We start from the raw sequence: 16,023 nt of genomic DNA, 5'->3' as shown, positions 1-16,023 counted from the left end.
AACAAATGTCCACAATTTACAGCATTCTTTCTGTGAAAGTGACAAGCTTTGTGTGAAGAGACCACACTTTTAACTTATATTAGTTTTATGAAACTTTACTTTTGCTGACCAATTAAGAACTTTAGTTATTGCAGATCATTTCTATAGATTGCTCAGACCAACTTGTGGGCATCTATTATTTTTTGCTAGAAAGGCACACAAAAAAAATTACCCATTAAATTACACATTTGTTCAAATTTATGAACAAGTAGTACACATCACATCACATCCCTGTGCTGTTGTTTTATTAAATTGTAAAAACATGTCTTAAATTGAAAAAAAATATTAAAAAGACTGCATTTAAAACTACAAAGCTTGTTTATATTTAGCCTCTGACAAGATGTGTGCGTTTCGATTCTTTTGAGCCATGAAAGCAAAACAAAACATAGAAACTACATATTAGTCCTCATAATGCAGACCGTCTCATTCGCTTGTCTTAAATAGAGTGTTGCCATCTTTTGATAATTTAACCCAACCAGGTGAAAATGCTCCGTCTCAGTTGTTTGCGCAACAAAGAGTCAGAGCAGCTACCGTTTTATCGGGCTGCCGTACAGAAGCACAGCACTAAAAGATGACAGCATCTCCGGGGGGGCAGAGATGGCGAGTTTCCCAGCGGTCAACATGAGTCCCATTCGGTCTCCTTGCTTCATCGAAACAACCAAACTCAGTGAGGTCGAGCCGCTGCAGCTGCATTGCTCTGGCGAGAGCTCCGCAGTGACCTCAGAGGAGAAGCCTGCCGAATCCAGCGTCTGGATAATTCTGTTGGACACTGACAGCACGGCTTCGACCTTCTCGCCTCTCTGGGGGACAAGCACGGCCGTCACCAGGTAGCGACCATCTGTGGGAGCGGTGAAGATGCCTGGAATACAGAGAGAGATGATCTGTGGACACTGATTGTTATCAAAGATGTCACGAACCTCTGGGATTTTTAAAAGCCAAAAGAGAGAACGTGTATTAGTGTTGCTCAACCAAGGAAACATGTCCAGAATAGAGGCAGTCTTGCTCCTCAGTGGTTCAAGCATAAAGCAAATTTGCTGGCTTCCAAATTTCTACAGGTTTTCTGCTGTTTTTTTTTTGTCTCATTTAAATGTCTACTATCAAACAAAGTTTAAAATCAGAATAAGATAACTGGAGTACAGTGAATCCCTGTCTACTCATGGTTCAGTATTCATGGATCCATCTCTTCACAGATTTTTCTTTGCACAGTAACTCAAATTATATGCAAAATAAAGCCACCTATTTGCAGACATTTTTGCAGAGGACATCTACAATATTCATTATTCCAGCTGCCCCCTTTCAGTTATCTTTCTGTTCTGCTAAGGGAAAAGAAAGATTATTGCCACCATGTTGTCTCTAGACATGGTTAGATGGGTTCCAGTGGCTTAGTCAGACCTCTTACTGGAAGTCCTGCGTCACCCACTTTCCTTTCCTCTCTTTCTCTCCTCAGCCACACCCCTCTGTTAATCCCACATACGAGGGCTTCTGTTTCTCATTTATTGGCAGATGTAGTAAAAATTGTAAAAAGTTGTAAAAATTGATGGTTTCCTCTAAAAGGCATAAAAAACTACCCAAACCAACCTGGCTCTATTTGAAAATCACAAAAGCACCTTTTTAACAAATGAACTGCGTTTATCAAAAGATTTTTATTCCGTTTCACAGGACACACCCTGGCTCGCTTGCTTCTAGCCTTTGAATAGTAAAGAACTGTCACTGGAGGAAGAAGCAGAAATGACTCGACTCATAAAAAGGAAGTCATAAAATTCTCCACATCATCATCGAAGTCACCAATTTACGTAACTGACAGCCAGGACAAAAAACAAGATGGATACAAGAAAAATAAGTAACTTTCTGCACTTTTACCCTAATAAAAAAAGACAGCAACGTCGTCATAATCACATTGTAAATACTTACAACCATCCATCCATACGGGGGCAAAGGTCATCGATAATATATAATAACTAAACTGCACCCTCTCCTCGAATTGGTTCCAAGTGGAACCTGACCTCTTCATGTCTGCTTCTAAATGTCTTCGCCAGATGTTTCGAGGCCGTCCTCTCTTCCTCTTTCCTTGAGAGGTCCAGGTCAGAGGTCTCCTGGTGATGTCATTAGTGTACAGCTGATCTATTGCCAGTGTCCTATGAGAAAATGCTCTCCTACAGGCAGATGGTTTGTATGTCGTCAAAGGTCAGTGCTGCTAATTTGATCTGGCAAGTGAACGTAGAGAATCTCTAGGATGCAGCTGCTCATGTAGGTTTGCAGTTCTTTGGGTCTGAGATCCGTAAAGGAGGACGGAGTTAACAGAGGTGGTGAGAATACAAACTTTCCAAATTTTCTTTAGTTCTTTAGTTGAGTCTACACATGTACTGTACATCAGAGCCATACTGTCTACAGTGATGCTGCTGTGAATAAGTATGGTGGATCCCCCAAAGCCTGATGGGTTCAGTCAGTATCGGTTTTTGATATGGGTCAGAGAGGAAATTGCTCAGTGTGACTTTAGAAAAGGAGGTGGAGGCACAAGCAGCAAACAGAATCTAATTTATGTCCTTTCTGCAGGACTGCGCTCTTTCCCCCTCCAAATGACTTTTCAAGAGTTCGTGTTAAGCTACCTGTCTGAGGGTCATAATGTCCTCCATCGTTGATCAGCACGCTGTTGAATCGGATTATTCCAGCTTCTTCATGGAATGGTGAGAAAGTCAAACCAGCCGAGAAGGACACCTTCTCACCTGGAGACCAGGACAGGAAATATATGACATGAGTAACCATAATCCTAACAGATTCAGGCTCCTAAATGATTAATAACTCTAACCTGAAGCTGTGTTAGTTTCCTGCTTTGGAGATCTTGGAGGCATAGTCACATCTGTTCATAAAATAGCATTGGAATCGATTATTTGCACCATAGAAACTCAATTCTGATGCAACATGAAACAGTTAAAGTAAAATATACCTGAGATTAGAGGTATTCTGGATTTTAAGGTGTCTTTTGAGGTAGCTTTGGGTAAAAAACAATGAAAGAAATTAAATAATATAGAAGAAAAAACACGCAGAGCAATTTTATTTGAATGTGCATCACCTGGAGCTCCAGCAAACCCCTGAACAGACATCATGTTGAGGTCCGTCACTTTGGTCATTCCTCCTGGTGGGCCTGCCTCTCCTGTCTCCATCACAGGTAGATGCTGAAGGGAAGGCTCTGGAGAGACAGATGACACTCTAAAACTCTCAGCTGAAACCTGGGGAGATCCTCCATCCACCGGTCCAACACTGGCACCTGAACAGAACAGAGAGAGACATGTTTTAAGACTGCAGGTTAGAGGTTACACACCAGATAGATTCAACTGTATAAGGCTGTAAAAATGTTCTAGCTAAATATACTTTCCACTACACGGATTGTATAAGTCTAATTCTTTTTAGAGTTTCTTTGAAGTGTTAAAAAGACTGTAATTAACTGCAGGTGGCTGTAGGCATTGTTCTTTTTTGCAAATATCTAACAATTATGACATTTTTCTGCATTTTTCTCTTTTTTTCACAGCTTAAACTTTGACATGTGGAACACATCTGACATGCAAAACATTCTTGCCTTAGTACATTGTTTTTTCTCATGTCAAAATAATTTTTAGTCAATTTTCTGAAGATGATTTATGTAGAGGAAAAAAGCTTTTTCCAAACATGTAAACCTCCAAAAACTCTTCTCTTAGGATAAAACTATTTTTGTAACAGTAAAGAGACAAACAAAAAGATTTAAAAAAACAGCCAAAACATATCTTTCCAGACTGGCTTTTAGATTACCTTGAGATTTTTTCTATATAATTGAATATTCAGGTTATTTGGGCTCTTTATCAAAGTTGTAAGTAAGTTTGTCCATTGTTCTACTTTCAAAACTAAATTGATTTTAATGCAGTTGACAATTTTAGACTTGATCATAAATGAAATGCAAATTTGAGTTTCATCTTTGTTTATGGAATAAAAACCATTGTTAAAGATAAAATATGCACATTATTTTACATCATTTTATTTACTATTAGTAATTTTTACAATGATATTGTAACATTTGGAAGCCACTTTGTGTTGCATTTGACTCTTTAAAGAAAACCAACCGGCAGATTGTACGGTTTCCAAAAAATAAATACATTTCATTAAAGTTTCCGCCAAAAAGTAGCTTTATCCAATCTTTATCTGCCAACACATTTCAAAACGTGACTTTTGGATTCAATGTGATGCTCAACATGAAACAGACCTAGGGAACATTACTATACTGCACACACATGGTTTATCTAAAGACTTACCAACACCTGTCCAAGTGATCAAAGCCACGAGGCCATAATTGTTGCTAATGTTAGTCTTTCCAAGAGCACATTTTATTGTAATGGCATAATGCTGCAAACTCCCTGAAGCATTACTCAACCTAGCCTATCTTGGCTGTCTCCAAAAGCAAATAATCGTCAAATAAAATCTATAATCAATCCTGAGTGTTGAGAAAGGAGGCAGCTGGACTTTTTCAGCCTTGAAAATTGTTTATTCATTCTAAGAATGAGAGCTCTCATTGCCTTAATCCTAACCCTCAAAATTACTGAGTGTCTGGATTAGCTGTGGTAAAACCTTATAGCCATTACATGTCATATGAGCTGGTAACAATAATTTAGATTATTGTTCAGAGATAGATTTTACAGTTTAACACAAAGTGTGTCTGTCCAAGCGTATTTCAAATCTAACCCAAGTTTCTTTTAGAAAAGACTCTAGAAATAAATGTCCATTTTATGCATTACCATCCAAACATGGAATGCCAATAAGGCTGATTAATTTACATAACAAAGCAGTGCTTTCTACTCAGCTCTACACACATCAGAGTAGCCAAGTATGACTTTATAAGAAGTCTGTCTGCATAGATTTGCGTGATGGATGCAACATTTCAGTCTCAGTTCCATTTTTCTAGTAGTGCTGCATGTGTGTCTGAAAAGTCTGTAACAGCCTGGTTTATCTGGTGCTCAAATTGTTTATGCTGCAGTGTTGAATGAGCAGGAAGGTGGCTATTATTGGATGGCATCATGTTTCCCACTGCCATTAAAGCAAAAGGTTTATACGTAATAGCATGACAGGGGTTTTGCAGTCATCAAGACTTTGATTTATGTGATCTTGAATCTTGTATAATAGATGAGAAGATTAACAGTCCAGCGGGTTTTAAGTTTTGTTAAACTTTTATAGAAAGACAGTGGAGGTCTTGCCTCAGTTAAGGTCAGAATTCATGATTCAACAATGAAGACTGGGCAAAAATTCAAATTTGAGTTCAATTTAATTCAATCCAGTTTGTTAACATAGTGTTAATTCACAACAGATGTTATCTCGAGGCACTTAACAAAAATAAAGATGAAGTCAATCCAATTACCTTAATTATTGCAAGTCAAAACATTCTTATTGATCCTAGCTTTAGAACAATGCAGCCAAGTCCTGTTGATGGTTCAAATTGGTTTAAGTGTTTTCTATAAGAGTCACTGCAGTTTCACCATAAAGGAAAACTCCTCTTTAACAAGAAGAAACCTCCAGCAGAACCAGAACCCGATGTCCTTCTGTCATAACCGACTGGGGATTTGAGAAAACAGAGTAAAGACGCATTGAAGAGACAGAAGCCATGAAGTACTTTTATGCATTTATGCATATTACTAAAGAGTTCCTTAAATATAATGTTACTGGGTTCATTACTATAATAATATATATTTCACTCTATGTTTTGTATTATACCTTTTTGCAGTAGGATTGATTCGTATTTTTCTGCTTAGATAAACATCCTTTTTCCCCCCTTGTCAGTTATTTTAACTTACATGACATATGCATGTGTAATAGACCTATTCCTTGCTTATGCATAAGTTTCTCTCTGTTGTTTGCAGGACAATACTCTTTAAAAATGCTGCATTCTAGACCAGGTAGTTCCAGTAACAGAGGGAATGTTTAGTTGGTAAATTCAAGGACTCCTCCCAGAATATCCCGGAACGCAGTATTTTATAGCTGATGAGTTCAAAGCTAGATGACTGTTATTTTCTCTCTTCAAGTTCATAATAACAGGCCTAAATAATCATTTGATGTAAAGGTGTTAATGGGGCCCGTTGCTGGTCTTGGATAATCACAGCTGTGTGTGACAGATTTGAAACAGTGAGTCTAATGTAGTATGTTTTTCTCAGGAAATTTATGTATTTGTTGGTATAAGTTATTACAAAAAGAAAACAAAAGATATACTGCATATGGCCCCCTTGCTATGAGGGGAAAAGGTCACTTCAGAAAAGTCTGCCTGTTTGACGCAACAAATGCTGGCAGACTAACGTCTCACAGTAAAACAGCACAGGAGGTAAGCCTCCAAGTGCGCTGACCATGTTGCTCCTCATATAAAGCAAGGTATGTCGTCCCCTTTGATCTCAGCAATTCAAAAGTGATTTCCGAGCTGCTGCCACAGAGATAAAAGAGCCAAGGACAGGATGTGTATCTGCATGGTAGAGTGTACTTCTGGATAAAAGAGGTGAGCTGTAAACAAATACAGCTGGATCTAAACGTGTGTTTCTCTAACCAGTTCAGGGAAGGGAAATCCTCTCTGTGTTGTTAGTGATTTACCAGCCAGCAGTTTATGATTACAGCAGTCTCCTGTGTCGCAAAAACAGACACATTCTACTTTATAAATCACTTTTTAATAATGAGTGCGAGGCTGCATATTGACTTTATGAGTCACCAAAACACACTGGGGCCTTAAAGCTTTGATTTAGGAACCCATAGATGCAACCTCTGTGTTTAGTGGCCAAAGCAAATCTCTGGAGAAAAGAGGAGAGAGAATGGCAATATATTTATCAGCCCTGTCACAAACAGTCTGAAAAAAACCATCAGGATCTAAATGGAGAGTAACAGAAAACAAAAGCTGAAGACTTTACTGTTCCTGGATGCCCTCGGCCAGAAACCGTCGTATATGTTTGCGAAGTCGTTACGTTTGACTTGTGGGGAAGATTTGTCATCTTATCTCACACAAGTCACAGGCTTAAGAGTCTAAATACGTCATAAGCAAAAGAGCATTACTCCCTTATCTGTAAAAGTTTCCGTAAAGAGCTCTACATCACTGCCATTATAGGCCTGCTCCAAAAACACAAACAGAAGGACTGCTTTATTACAACTGAAGGAGGAAGGAGACTTTCATCTAACTTTCAAAAACAAAGCAAACTGGGAAGTTGCTTACAGTACATTTTTATGCAAGACCATCTGTATCTGTAAAGTCAATGGGTGCTGGGTGATGGCATGGGCTTGTAGGGAGTAACTGAAGTGCACATGGAGAATGAAGCAAAGCATGTTGTGAAAGCAAGCCCGGAGCTTTTCTGACTGGCAATGAATTATCACAGTTAATTCAAAAACGTCATAAATTCCAGATTTCAAGTCGGAAAATTAACTGGGACTCCCCATGAAGTCTGAATTCCAGTTGGGAAAGTTTCTCACCAACTCTAACCTCAAAATCAGATTGTTATAAGTGCAATGTCCTGCAAAGGACATTCCACCCTCTTTGCCCTTTTGTGTTACCACATTTCTATTGCAATCACATACCAGAATATATTTTTAGGATGTCATAGCTCAATTAGTGTATAATGGTGCACGATACAGGTGCTCTGAGGACCTCAGAGGTTTGATGGAGAATTTTAGTGACCAAAAAGTCTCATGAAGATTCAGGAACACAACAGTGTAAAGCAGGGATTGACTATAAAAAAGTATCCTACACTTTGAACATCTCACAGAGAGCACTGTTCAATCCATCATACAAAAATGGAAAGAGAAAAAGAACTGCAACCCTACCAAGACCAGAGAAACCACAAGCTTTTGTAATTGAGGAGGAATCCACCAATTATCAATAAGATTGGAGTCACAACCAGCAACCTAATGTTACCGCGCTTCATCCATTCTTAAATGGATCCTGTTGGACAAAATGTGCCTACTGTTTAGCTGCCCGAACCAGAGGAAATTGCTCAAGATGTTCAGGAACAACAAAGGAGTCATTAAGTACCAGACTTACCATGAACCAGAACCTGCTAAGCCAGTTTAACAACAGAAAACTTTAACTGCCTCATATGGACAAACCAAATACCATCTGGAGAAGCACTCCATGACGAGATGAGACGAAGATTGAGCTGTTTCACTTGAAATCACAAGACGTCCATTTAAAGAAACCGGGTTAAGGCTTTCAAATGTAAAAATATTGTATCAACTGCCAAGCAGCAGCATGACATGGGTCTGTTTTCCTGGTAGTAGTGCTGGTGAAGGTAGACAACCAAACGAAATGAAACTAACATCTTCAAATAAACACTACAATTAAGATTTTATGCATTTTACTACTCTTCTGATAAGATGTGTAATAAAATATCCAGCCATGATCATGGCAGAAGCTTGTGCATTGCACGGACAATTCAAAATGCAACATTAAAATGTCAGATTTATGCTGAAATTCATCCCCCTGATGAGGGCATGTACACCTCTTACTCAAACTATAACTGAGAAGACGGATTATTCCAACCTAAAACTGAAAAAACAAAAACACAGATGAAGTTAGCCCACTCTCAGGCCAGGATTCTAGTTTCCGAAGTAAGAAGATTGAAGATTTCTGTGATTTCCACCCGATTGGGCTGGATTTTACATATAAAGCAAAGCCTAAAGGCAGAAAGCTTTTTGACAAGCAAAAACTGAAGACAGCTGTGGAAAAGTCAAAGCACGACTAAAGAGAAAAGCTCATCTTCTGCAAATGATTCTGAGCAAAGTATTAAAAACAAACAATTACAGCTAATACAGAACAGTCAGTAACCCTATATTTACCAGGTAAATCTGACCCAAAAATGCTGCTGCCCTTCTCAAACAAACTGGATTATGTTTTCACAAGCAGCCAGTACAACAAAATATACCAGGGTCTAAATATTTCCCAAATTAACTGTGTTCTTTTCATGACTTTTCAAGCAATCATAAATATTTCCAAGAATGACCCAGTTACAGTGCTGAATGCAAGAAAATCACAACTGCTTTCAGTCCTCTTGATAAAGATTAACCACTGTGTGACATCATTAGTAAACATAGTCATGGGCGGCCTCTGGGAACACATTTCACCTTTTCTTTTTCTCAGACAGACAGTGAACTCACCACAGAGGTTTAAAAACTTTACAGGATTTGACTAAAGTGAATGAAGGAAACCTAATCTTATCAGTAGAAAAGATGCCAATGTAAATGTTCATCCATTAGCACTTGAACACACTAAAACTATTGGCTTTGAAATGAAAAGTTGTCGATTAGTGAGAATCCATGTTGAGGTGTGTGAAGAAGACTGTGACAGAGTAACCTTTTCCAGCCTCTACAGATAAGCTCAATGTGAGATAAACGAGAAGACAACAGAGAGCACACAGAGTAGCTGTTAATAGGAAACAAGAGAGCAGATCTCAAACTAAAATATGTTTCGAACAGAAAAAACTGTTAAATGACATAATTGCAAAAAGCCACAGGGTGGAGTAACAATATTTCTGTGTCACTGTACAATCATTTTTCTGGCAAAAATGTGAAAAATTACATCTCAAGGTGTAATATTCATGGAAATCTTGTAGAAACCGTCACATTCAACTAAACAAAGACCATCTTCTCAAGTTATTCCAAACTGGACTGCATGCTAAAATATCAGGACCAATAAAACAGGATGGGAATGGAGCTGCTCAAAAAGGAAGAGCTCTGGCACCATAACTATGTGGAGAAGCTCCAAGTTTGCACTCACAACGGTAGGAGTCCAGCTAGTTCTCATAGGTGTCATCAATGTGTGGATTCACATCAGAAACATGCTAAAGTGTGAAAATCTGTTGGTGCAAAAACATGCTCCCAGTAAGAAAAGCCAAGCATTACTAAAGATTGAAATGAATGATGAATGAAAGAAACATGGATGCTAAGGCTTGTCGACCGTGCTGCAGAGTACGTCATTTGGGTGGGACAGCAACAGCTAAATTGGCAAATTATCCTGTCATGAGTCAAACTCTGCGATGGACTAAAAAAACGTGTAAGGTAAAAGTTTAACAGTGCTACAGAGACATCTAGTTAACACATGCAATGCCGTACACAAGCATTAGTCCCACATCTGCCATCAGAAAAGTCTGTTCCTATGTATTTGTGAACAGGACTTTTTAAGTTCTCATAAAAACTGTCAACTGGATTTAGGTCTAGACTTTGACTGGGCCATTCTAACACAGAAATATACTTTGAAACCATTTCACAGTTTTTTTGCAGCATGTAAGAGGTTTAAAAGAAAATTAGTTGACCATGACCACTTTGAAAGTGTCAAACAAATTCTGGCTCTATGGGGGGAAATTTAAAGCAAATATGGCCAATTTCAAATTTTTTGCATAGTTTCGTAGTATGTCTTTCAGGTGTTCCTAATATATGTTGAAAAATTTAGTTTACTGATCAAATACTGAAGGAGGTGTACTCATTTTGCATAAGTTATGACAGAGCTGCTTTTATGATGGATTGTTTTTGATTATGCCAATGAAGTTCAGAGACTTTAGCTTTTCAGGTAATGGCTTCCCTATTTCTTATGATTATTTACAGTTTATTTAGTAGAAGCTACACTTGTGTTTCAAGTGCAGTGTCAAGTCAGAAAAATCCAACAGAACGTCCTTCAAGGGACTGCAAACGGTGTATCTGACTGCCTCAAATGTAAAACATAGTCAAAGCTGGAGGAATACACAACTTATATACGCTTATGATAGTTTGCGTCACTTACAAAAGCTTCATATGTAAACCTCAGTGTTTGAACTTGGAATGTAAATTGATACTTTTCAACTACTTGTCTTGCTTGCAGCGTTTAGCTTAGCACATCAAAAATGGGCAAAGTCCAAAGATTTAGTGACTTGCTCCTAGAACGAGCTAAATTAAATGGTGACATTTTATAGCTCTGTGCTGCAACTTCCAAAAGCAGTAAAAAGCATCAGTGTTGTCATTTAGCCAGAAGACTATCACCTTTAAAAATAGCTTCACTGGGGTTTGGAATGAAAATGCAACAATAGAAGTGAGCACATGGCTAATTAACATATTAGAAAAATCAATCAAAGCTTTGTCTCAGTGCTAATGTTAAAAAAACAATGTTAATTTTTTCTCAGTTAATTGCTATAATCTTTTTTTTTCCCCACAATGATCTTCAAAACATTGCAGCCATAAAAATGCAATGTTACATGGACAAATGCACACCCATAAAATGCACTCCTGGATGCAAAACTGAGTCTGGTTAGCAGTAATTCCTGAAGCCAAAGCGTTGCTCAACACAACATGGGGTCTGTTAAACCAGGCATGTGTCTTCAATCAAGCTTGCCTGCCTTAAATGAGAACATAGCTTAAAGAATATTCAACTTCCCCCCTTCGCTCACACGCTGAAAAACAGGCCAATAGTGGAGACTATAGTGGGCAGCACAGTCAGCACGTCATAAAGGAGTTAGCAGCTCAGCTAAAAGGTTTACAAAAACATTAGTCATTCAATGCATTTTTAAAACATTTACGTTTGCTAAAACATTAAAAACCTTGAATATTTTAGCAGAGATCAAAATAATTTCAGTTAAATCGAAATGTTTATTTGCTGGATCTGGTTCATCTCACACATCAAATATAATGAACCCTAAAGAAATATCAAAAAATACACATATATGTTTTGTTTATTTCTGCATATTTTTCTTCATTTTAATGTGGTAGCTATGTAAATTGTTCATGCTTAAAAGCAATAAAATGTAAGGCATTCAGAATCAGAAGTGAACCAAAAAGAACCTTGAAGATACTTATTCATCCAAAGATGTAGACACGTCTCTGTTCTGACTGTAAATAAATGTCTTCAGGCAAAATTAAACTGAACTCAATTATCTTTAATTCCACAAAGTTCTGCTAGAAAAGAAGCTGGTTCTGAAAAAGTTACAGTTTCTGAACCATCCAGGTGTAACTCCTTCCTGTCCTATTATCAGGTTGTTTTCTGGCACCAAACCTGCAGACCTCTCAAGAAGTCTTTTAAACTTTCCTTTTTAAAGTTTAATAGATCTGAAACTGAGAGAAATTATACATTTTGTTTAATGAGACTGATAAGACTATTAGTATATATGTTACTCGTACATCATGTGAAAGCTTTACTGAGACATTACTCCCCATCTTGTCTGTACAAATCTGTCACTTCATGTCTGATTTGCAGGACAGACAGCTTACCTTCCTTCCCAGGAGAGCCATACGTTATGGTGGGAATGTCTTTAGCTATGTTCAGGATTTGATTTTGAAGCGTCTGGCACTTTCCCCTCAGTCCTTCGATATCCTGAGCATGAGTTCGGACCGTGCCGTTCAGCTGGTCCACGCAGCTCCACAGCCCAGTGATGTGCCTGTGCAGGCCTTCTTTGATCCTCAGAAGGCTGATGGAGATGGGGTCTAGCTTGCTGCACAGAGCCTCAACATTAACAATCCGGCTGTCCATGCTGGCGAGTTCCTCCCCCATGTCATGAGTCGTTTCTCTGCATCTGTCATTGTCAGCTTTCACCTCCCTGCCCAGCTCATCCAAACGCTGTCTCAGCTCCTGGTGTTGCACCCTGTGAAGCTCCAAAAGATCATCAGCCTCCTGCATGGCCCTGTCTTTTGCTAGACTCCAGGAGGAGCTCAGATTCTGCTGCTTCACTTCACCTAATCCTGAATCTTCTACTCTGTCCAGACGGTCACTTAAGTCACTGTTGTCAATGCTGTTGTTGATGCTGACGAGCTGATCCTTCATGAATTCAAAGTCCCTCATTTGTACATTCAGATGTGTCTTGATGTCATCTACAGCAGATTTATAGCCCTGAAAGTCTTTTTGAAGGTTTTCTAAGGCAGTTAAATTAGCTTTGCACTCTCCTGAGCATGGACGGTCCAGATTGTTGACTTTAAGCTCCAGATTATTAACTGAATCCTTTAGAGAGTTAATGTCTTTCAGCAGAGCATCTGGACTCCTAAATGTGAAGCTTGTGTTTGTTCCTGCCAGTTGGTTCATGATTTGGTCCTGAATGGATGCCAGCTTGTTGTCCAATGTCTTCTTCAAGTCTTTGACGACCTCTTCCTGCTCATTCCGAAGGTTTTCCCCTACAGAGACACACTGCGCCACCAAACTCCTTTGAGTTGAGTTCAGATGGTTTTCAAGGTTTTGCAGGCGAAGCAGAACAGAGTAAGAATCCCCTGGTTGTGCCTTCTGTAGATCAGATACTTTTGTTTTAAGATCCTGGATCTCTTTACGGAGGTCTTCTTCCTTTGACTCCATGAGCTCGGTCAGGCTGAGGTAGCTGGACTCCTGTCCTTCACACTGTTCCTGAACTGAGAGGATTTTATAATCACAAGAGTTCTTCAAGTCGGCCATTTTGACGTCCATGCCCTCCATCAACTCTTCTCGCAGAGCGCTGATCTTGCCGTCCAGGTAGGCTCGCAGGTCAGCATCAGTGCCCGCAGGGGCAGGTTGGGCTGTGGATAGAGGATTCTGACCAGTCTCCAGTAACAGACGAATTTGTCCGTTGTGAAGGTCAACTCGACCCACTAAGTCATTCAAGATATTGCTCTTTGACTCCAGATTATCTGCGATTTGGTTTATCTTGTGCATGACCTCATCCATTGACGTGGTCTCTTGACCAAAAGAGAAATCCTGCACCTGGAAGCTCTCCGTCTCCCCCCTCTGAGCACTGGCAGGCTGTTTCAGGTTGCTCAGCAGGGTAGCCAACATCTTACTTGCATCCTCCTGGAAATCCAGCCTCAGGTTGGAGGCCATGTCTGTCATTCTGGCCTGCATGTCCAGGACCATCTGGGACAACTGCTGCACCTCCTCCTCCAGGTGTTGCGCACTCTGAGGTCTTCCTTGACTCTGTGGTGCCGTGGCAACTGTTTGACCTCTGATCTGCCCCTCCCATGTTGATGGATGGTTTCTCTGTTGCTCTGTCCTCTGATTAGGAGCTACATAACATTCAAACAATTAGGATCCTGTCATTTCAATGTTTTTAAGCATTTCAAATATTTTAAATATATTCTTAGCTTCTGACCTTGTGGATGTGGAAAATAGCCAGAGTTTGAAGAGGTATGGGGCAAACGGTCTGCTTGGAGAAGTTTCATGTCTTTCACCTCCTTGCAGTCGTAACCCTGATACCCCGGGCAACACTTCCACTGCAGTTCTGTCACAATCTTGTAGCCGATCTTGTATGTGGGCCTAAAATGTGTTTGATATCTACAAACAAATAATAAAATGATAAGATAATAAGTTAAATGCCAGGATTCTCTCTAAATACAGAGAGATTGTTGCAAAGCAACAATCCTAAACATTCAGATTCATTGGAATGTTCATGTTTTACAACGGTCTAATCAAAGTGCACACCCACTTTTATTGGACACACCTCTGCAATAAATTCCTCGTGTAGGGAGGAATTTCATCTTTTGTTGCAATTTCAGCAAAAGATAATGCAGAAAAATACTGATTAATGGATGGATACAAATGTATGCCTCACAATTATGAACTACTTTTTGTTAGGCCGTCATATAAATGTATTAACCTTTTTTTTTTTTTAAAAAAAAGGCATTGCATCCTTAACTGTGTTTGACTACAATTAAATTAAGTCCTAAAAAACTTAAGAGCAAAAGCATGTATATTATGGTTCATCTAAGGGATGCTCTTAGAAGAAGCATACAATAAACTATCTCCAATTTCTTTTTGCTGTGTTTCCAACCAGCTACACAATCTTGTAATAATGCTCTTGAGATTTTCTAAGTTTATTTTTTGCTCATTCCTTTCCCCTAACCATGACAGCAAATGTTGCCAGTGAAACATTGTTGTAAAAGATTTAGCGACCAGTTTTTGCTATTTAGCTTAATATGAAAGGTAAGCTAAATATCAAAAACTGGTCGCTAAATCTTTTGCATTAAAAATGTACACTTGACCATACAACAATGTTTCATTTCTCAGAGTTGTGTTACAGGTATGGCATAATTTAGTAGACTTGTCAGTTTCAGAAAATCATTCTTCTGATTAACTGAGTTAAAATGAGAGAAAAATGCAACCAAAATCAATTAAAAACATTGTATATATATATATATATATACACCGAGAGAAAGCTTGGACAAATGAAAAAATAATTTAAAAAAATCATAAGAATGTCTGCTTGGATCTGTTATGAAGTGACGTGTGCTACTGTAGATCAGATGGTGTTTTCTGGACAGTTCTATCTACCAATTTGTCGTATTTCTGCTATTAACAAACTACTTGCTAAATAAAACAAGTTCTCTCCGCAATAATCGTGACTTCTGGGAACTTACATCACTTGTTGCACACAGTTTGGCTGCTCCGGTGGACAAGGTAAAAACTCCGGTTGCGCAAAGCTCTCCGTGCCTCCAACCACAGCGCAGCTCACATTCTTGTGCACAACGTAGGCGCACCAGTTTCTGAAAAGAATGGCTTAAAATGTTCTGTTCTGTCCTTTGCACTAACGTAATGAACTTAATAACAAAAAAAAGACGTGCAGCTTACTCACTTGTTTCTCTGTCGCGTTTCGGGGGAAGAATACGCGTTTCCCTGAAACATGTTGTAATAAAACGGTGTTCCACTGATAAGAGGGAAAGTTATTAGAAAGTTTAAGAGATGCACTTCCCGCTTCATGGTTAAGAATATCAACACAAAACACCCTGCAGGAAGACCTCAGATTATAATCAGCAGTGACCGAGCAGATTGGAAATCAGTCAGAGATCTGTGGATTGTTTCTTCTTCTCTGCTTTGCACACATCCGAACGCGCTCCTGCCTTCCAGCATCTTGGATGTGACGTTTCAGGACCCCCACCCCCGCCCCCCTCAGAGCCGAACAGATGCGCCCCCTTTTCCACTAGGTAAGAATTGTTTAGACTTTATTAGCTGTAAAACATCTGCAATTAGTCTGTTTATAAAATGAGTCTTACTCAATTTCACAAGAAAAATTAAATTTAGGCTTAGGAATTATA

At 39.0% G+C, this 16,023-nt stretch overlaps 1 protein-coding gene across 1 annotated transcript; it reads right to left on the bottom strand.

The window, feature by feature from the left end:
- Positions 1-267: 267 nt before the first annotated feature.
- On the bottom strand, positions 268-15,852 carry emilin2b (elastin microfibril interfacer 2b). Its single transcript, XM_032551472.1, has 9 exons — positions 15,564-15,852; positions 15,349-15,474; positions 14,085-14,266; positions 12,250-13,998; positions 3,110-3,304; positions 2,984-3,028; positions 2,846-2,896; positions 2,646-2,762; positions 268-898 (listed from the first exon to the last, which is right to left on the bottom strand). Exons 1-9 carry the CDS (start codon positions 15,686-15,688, stop codon positions 567-569), a joined length of 2,922 nt encoding a protein of 973 aa, XP_032407363.1. The 5' UTR covers positions 15,689-15,852; the 3' UTR covers positions 268-566.
- Between the last annotated feature and the right edge of the window lie 171 nt (positions 15,853-16,023).

The sequence above is a fragment of the Xiphophorus hellerii genome, chromosome 21 (assembly GCF_003331165.1).
Source record: "Xiphophorus hellerii strain 12219 chromosome 21, Xiphophorus_hellerii-4.1, whole genome shotgun sequence".
NCBI classification, from domain to species: Eukaryota; Metazoa; Chordata; class Actinopteri; order Cyprinodontiformes; family Poeciliidae; genus Xiphophorus; species Xiphophorus hellerii.
The sequence above is the reverse complement of the archived record's forward strand: the minus strand, read 5'-3'. Positions and strand labels throughout refer to the sequence as shown.

Excerpts from the sequence above, each read along its gene's own strand:
- emilin2b (XM_032551472.1), bottom strand. The coding sequence starts at position 15,688 with ATGAAGCGGGAAGTGCATCTCTTAAACTTTCTAATAACTTTCCCTCTT. Across the intron at positions 15,475-15,563 it reads GAAACGCGACAGAGAAACAA|AAACTGGTGCGCCTACGTTG; the intron begins GTGAGTAAGCTG and ends CATTCTTTTCAG. Across the intron at positions 13,999-14,084 it reads CTATTTTCCACATCCACAAG|CTCCTAATCAGAGGACAGAG; the intron begins GTCAGAAGCTAA and ends AATGTTATGTAG.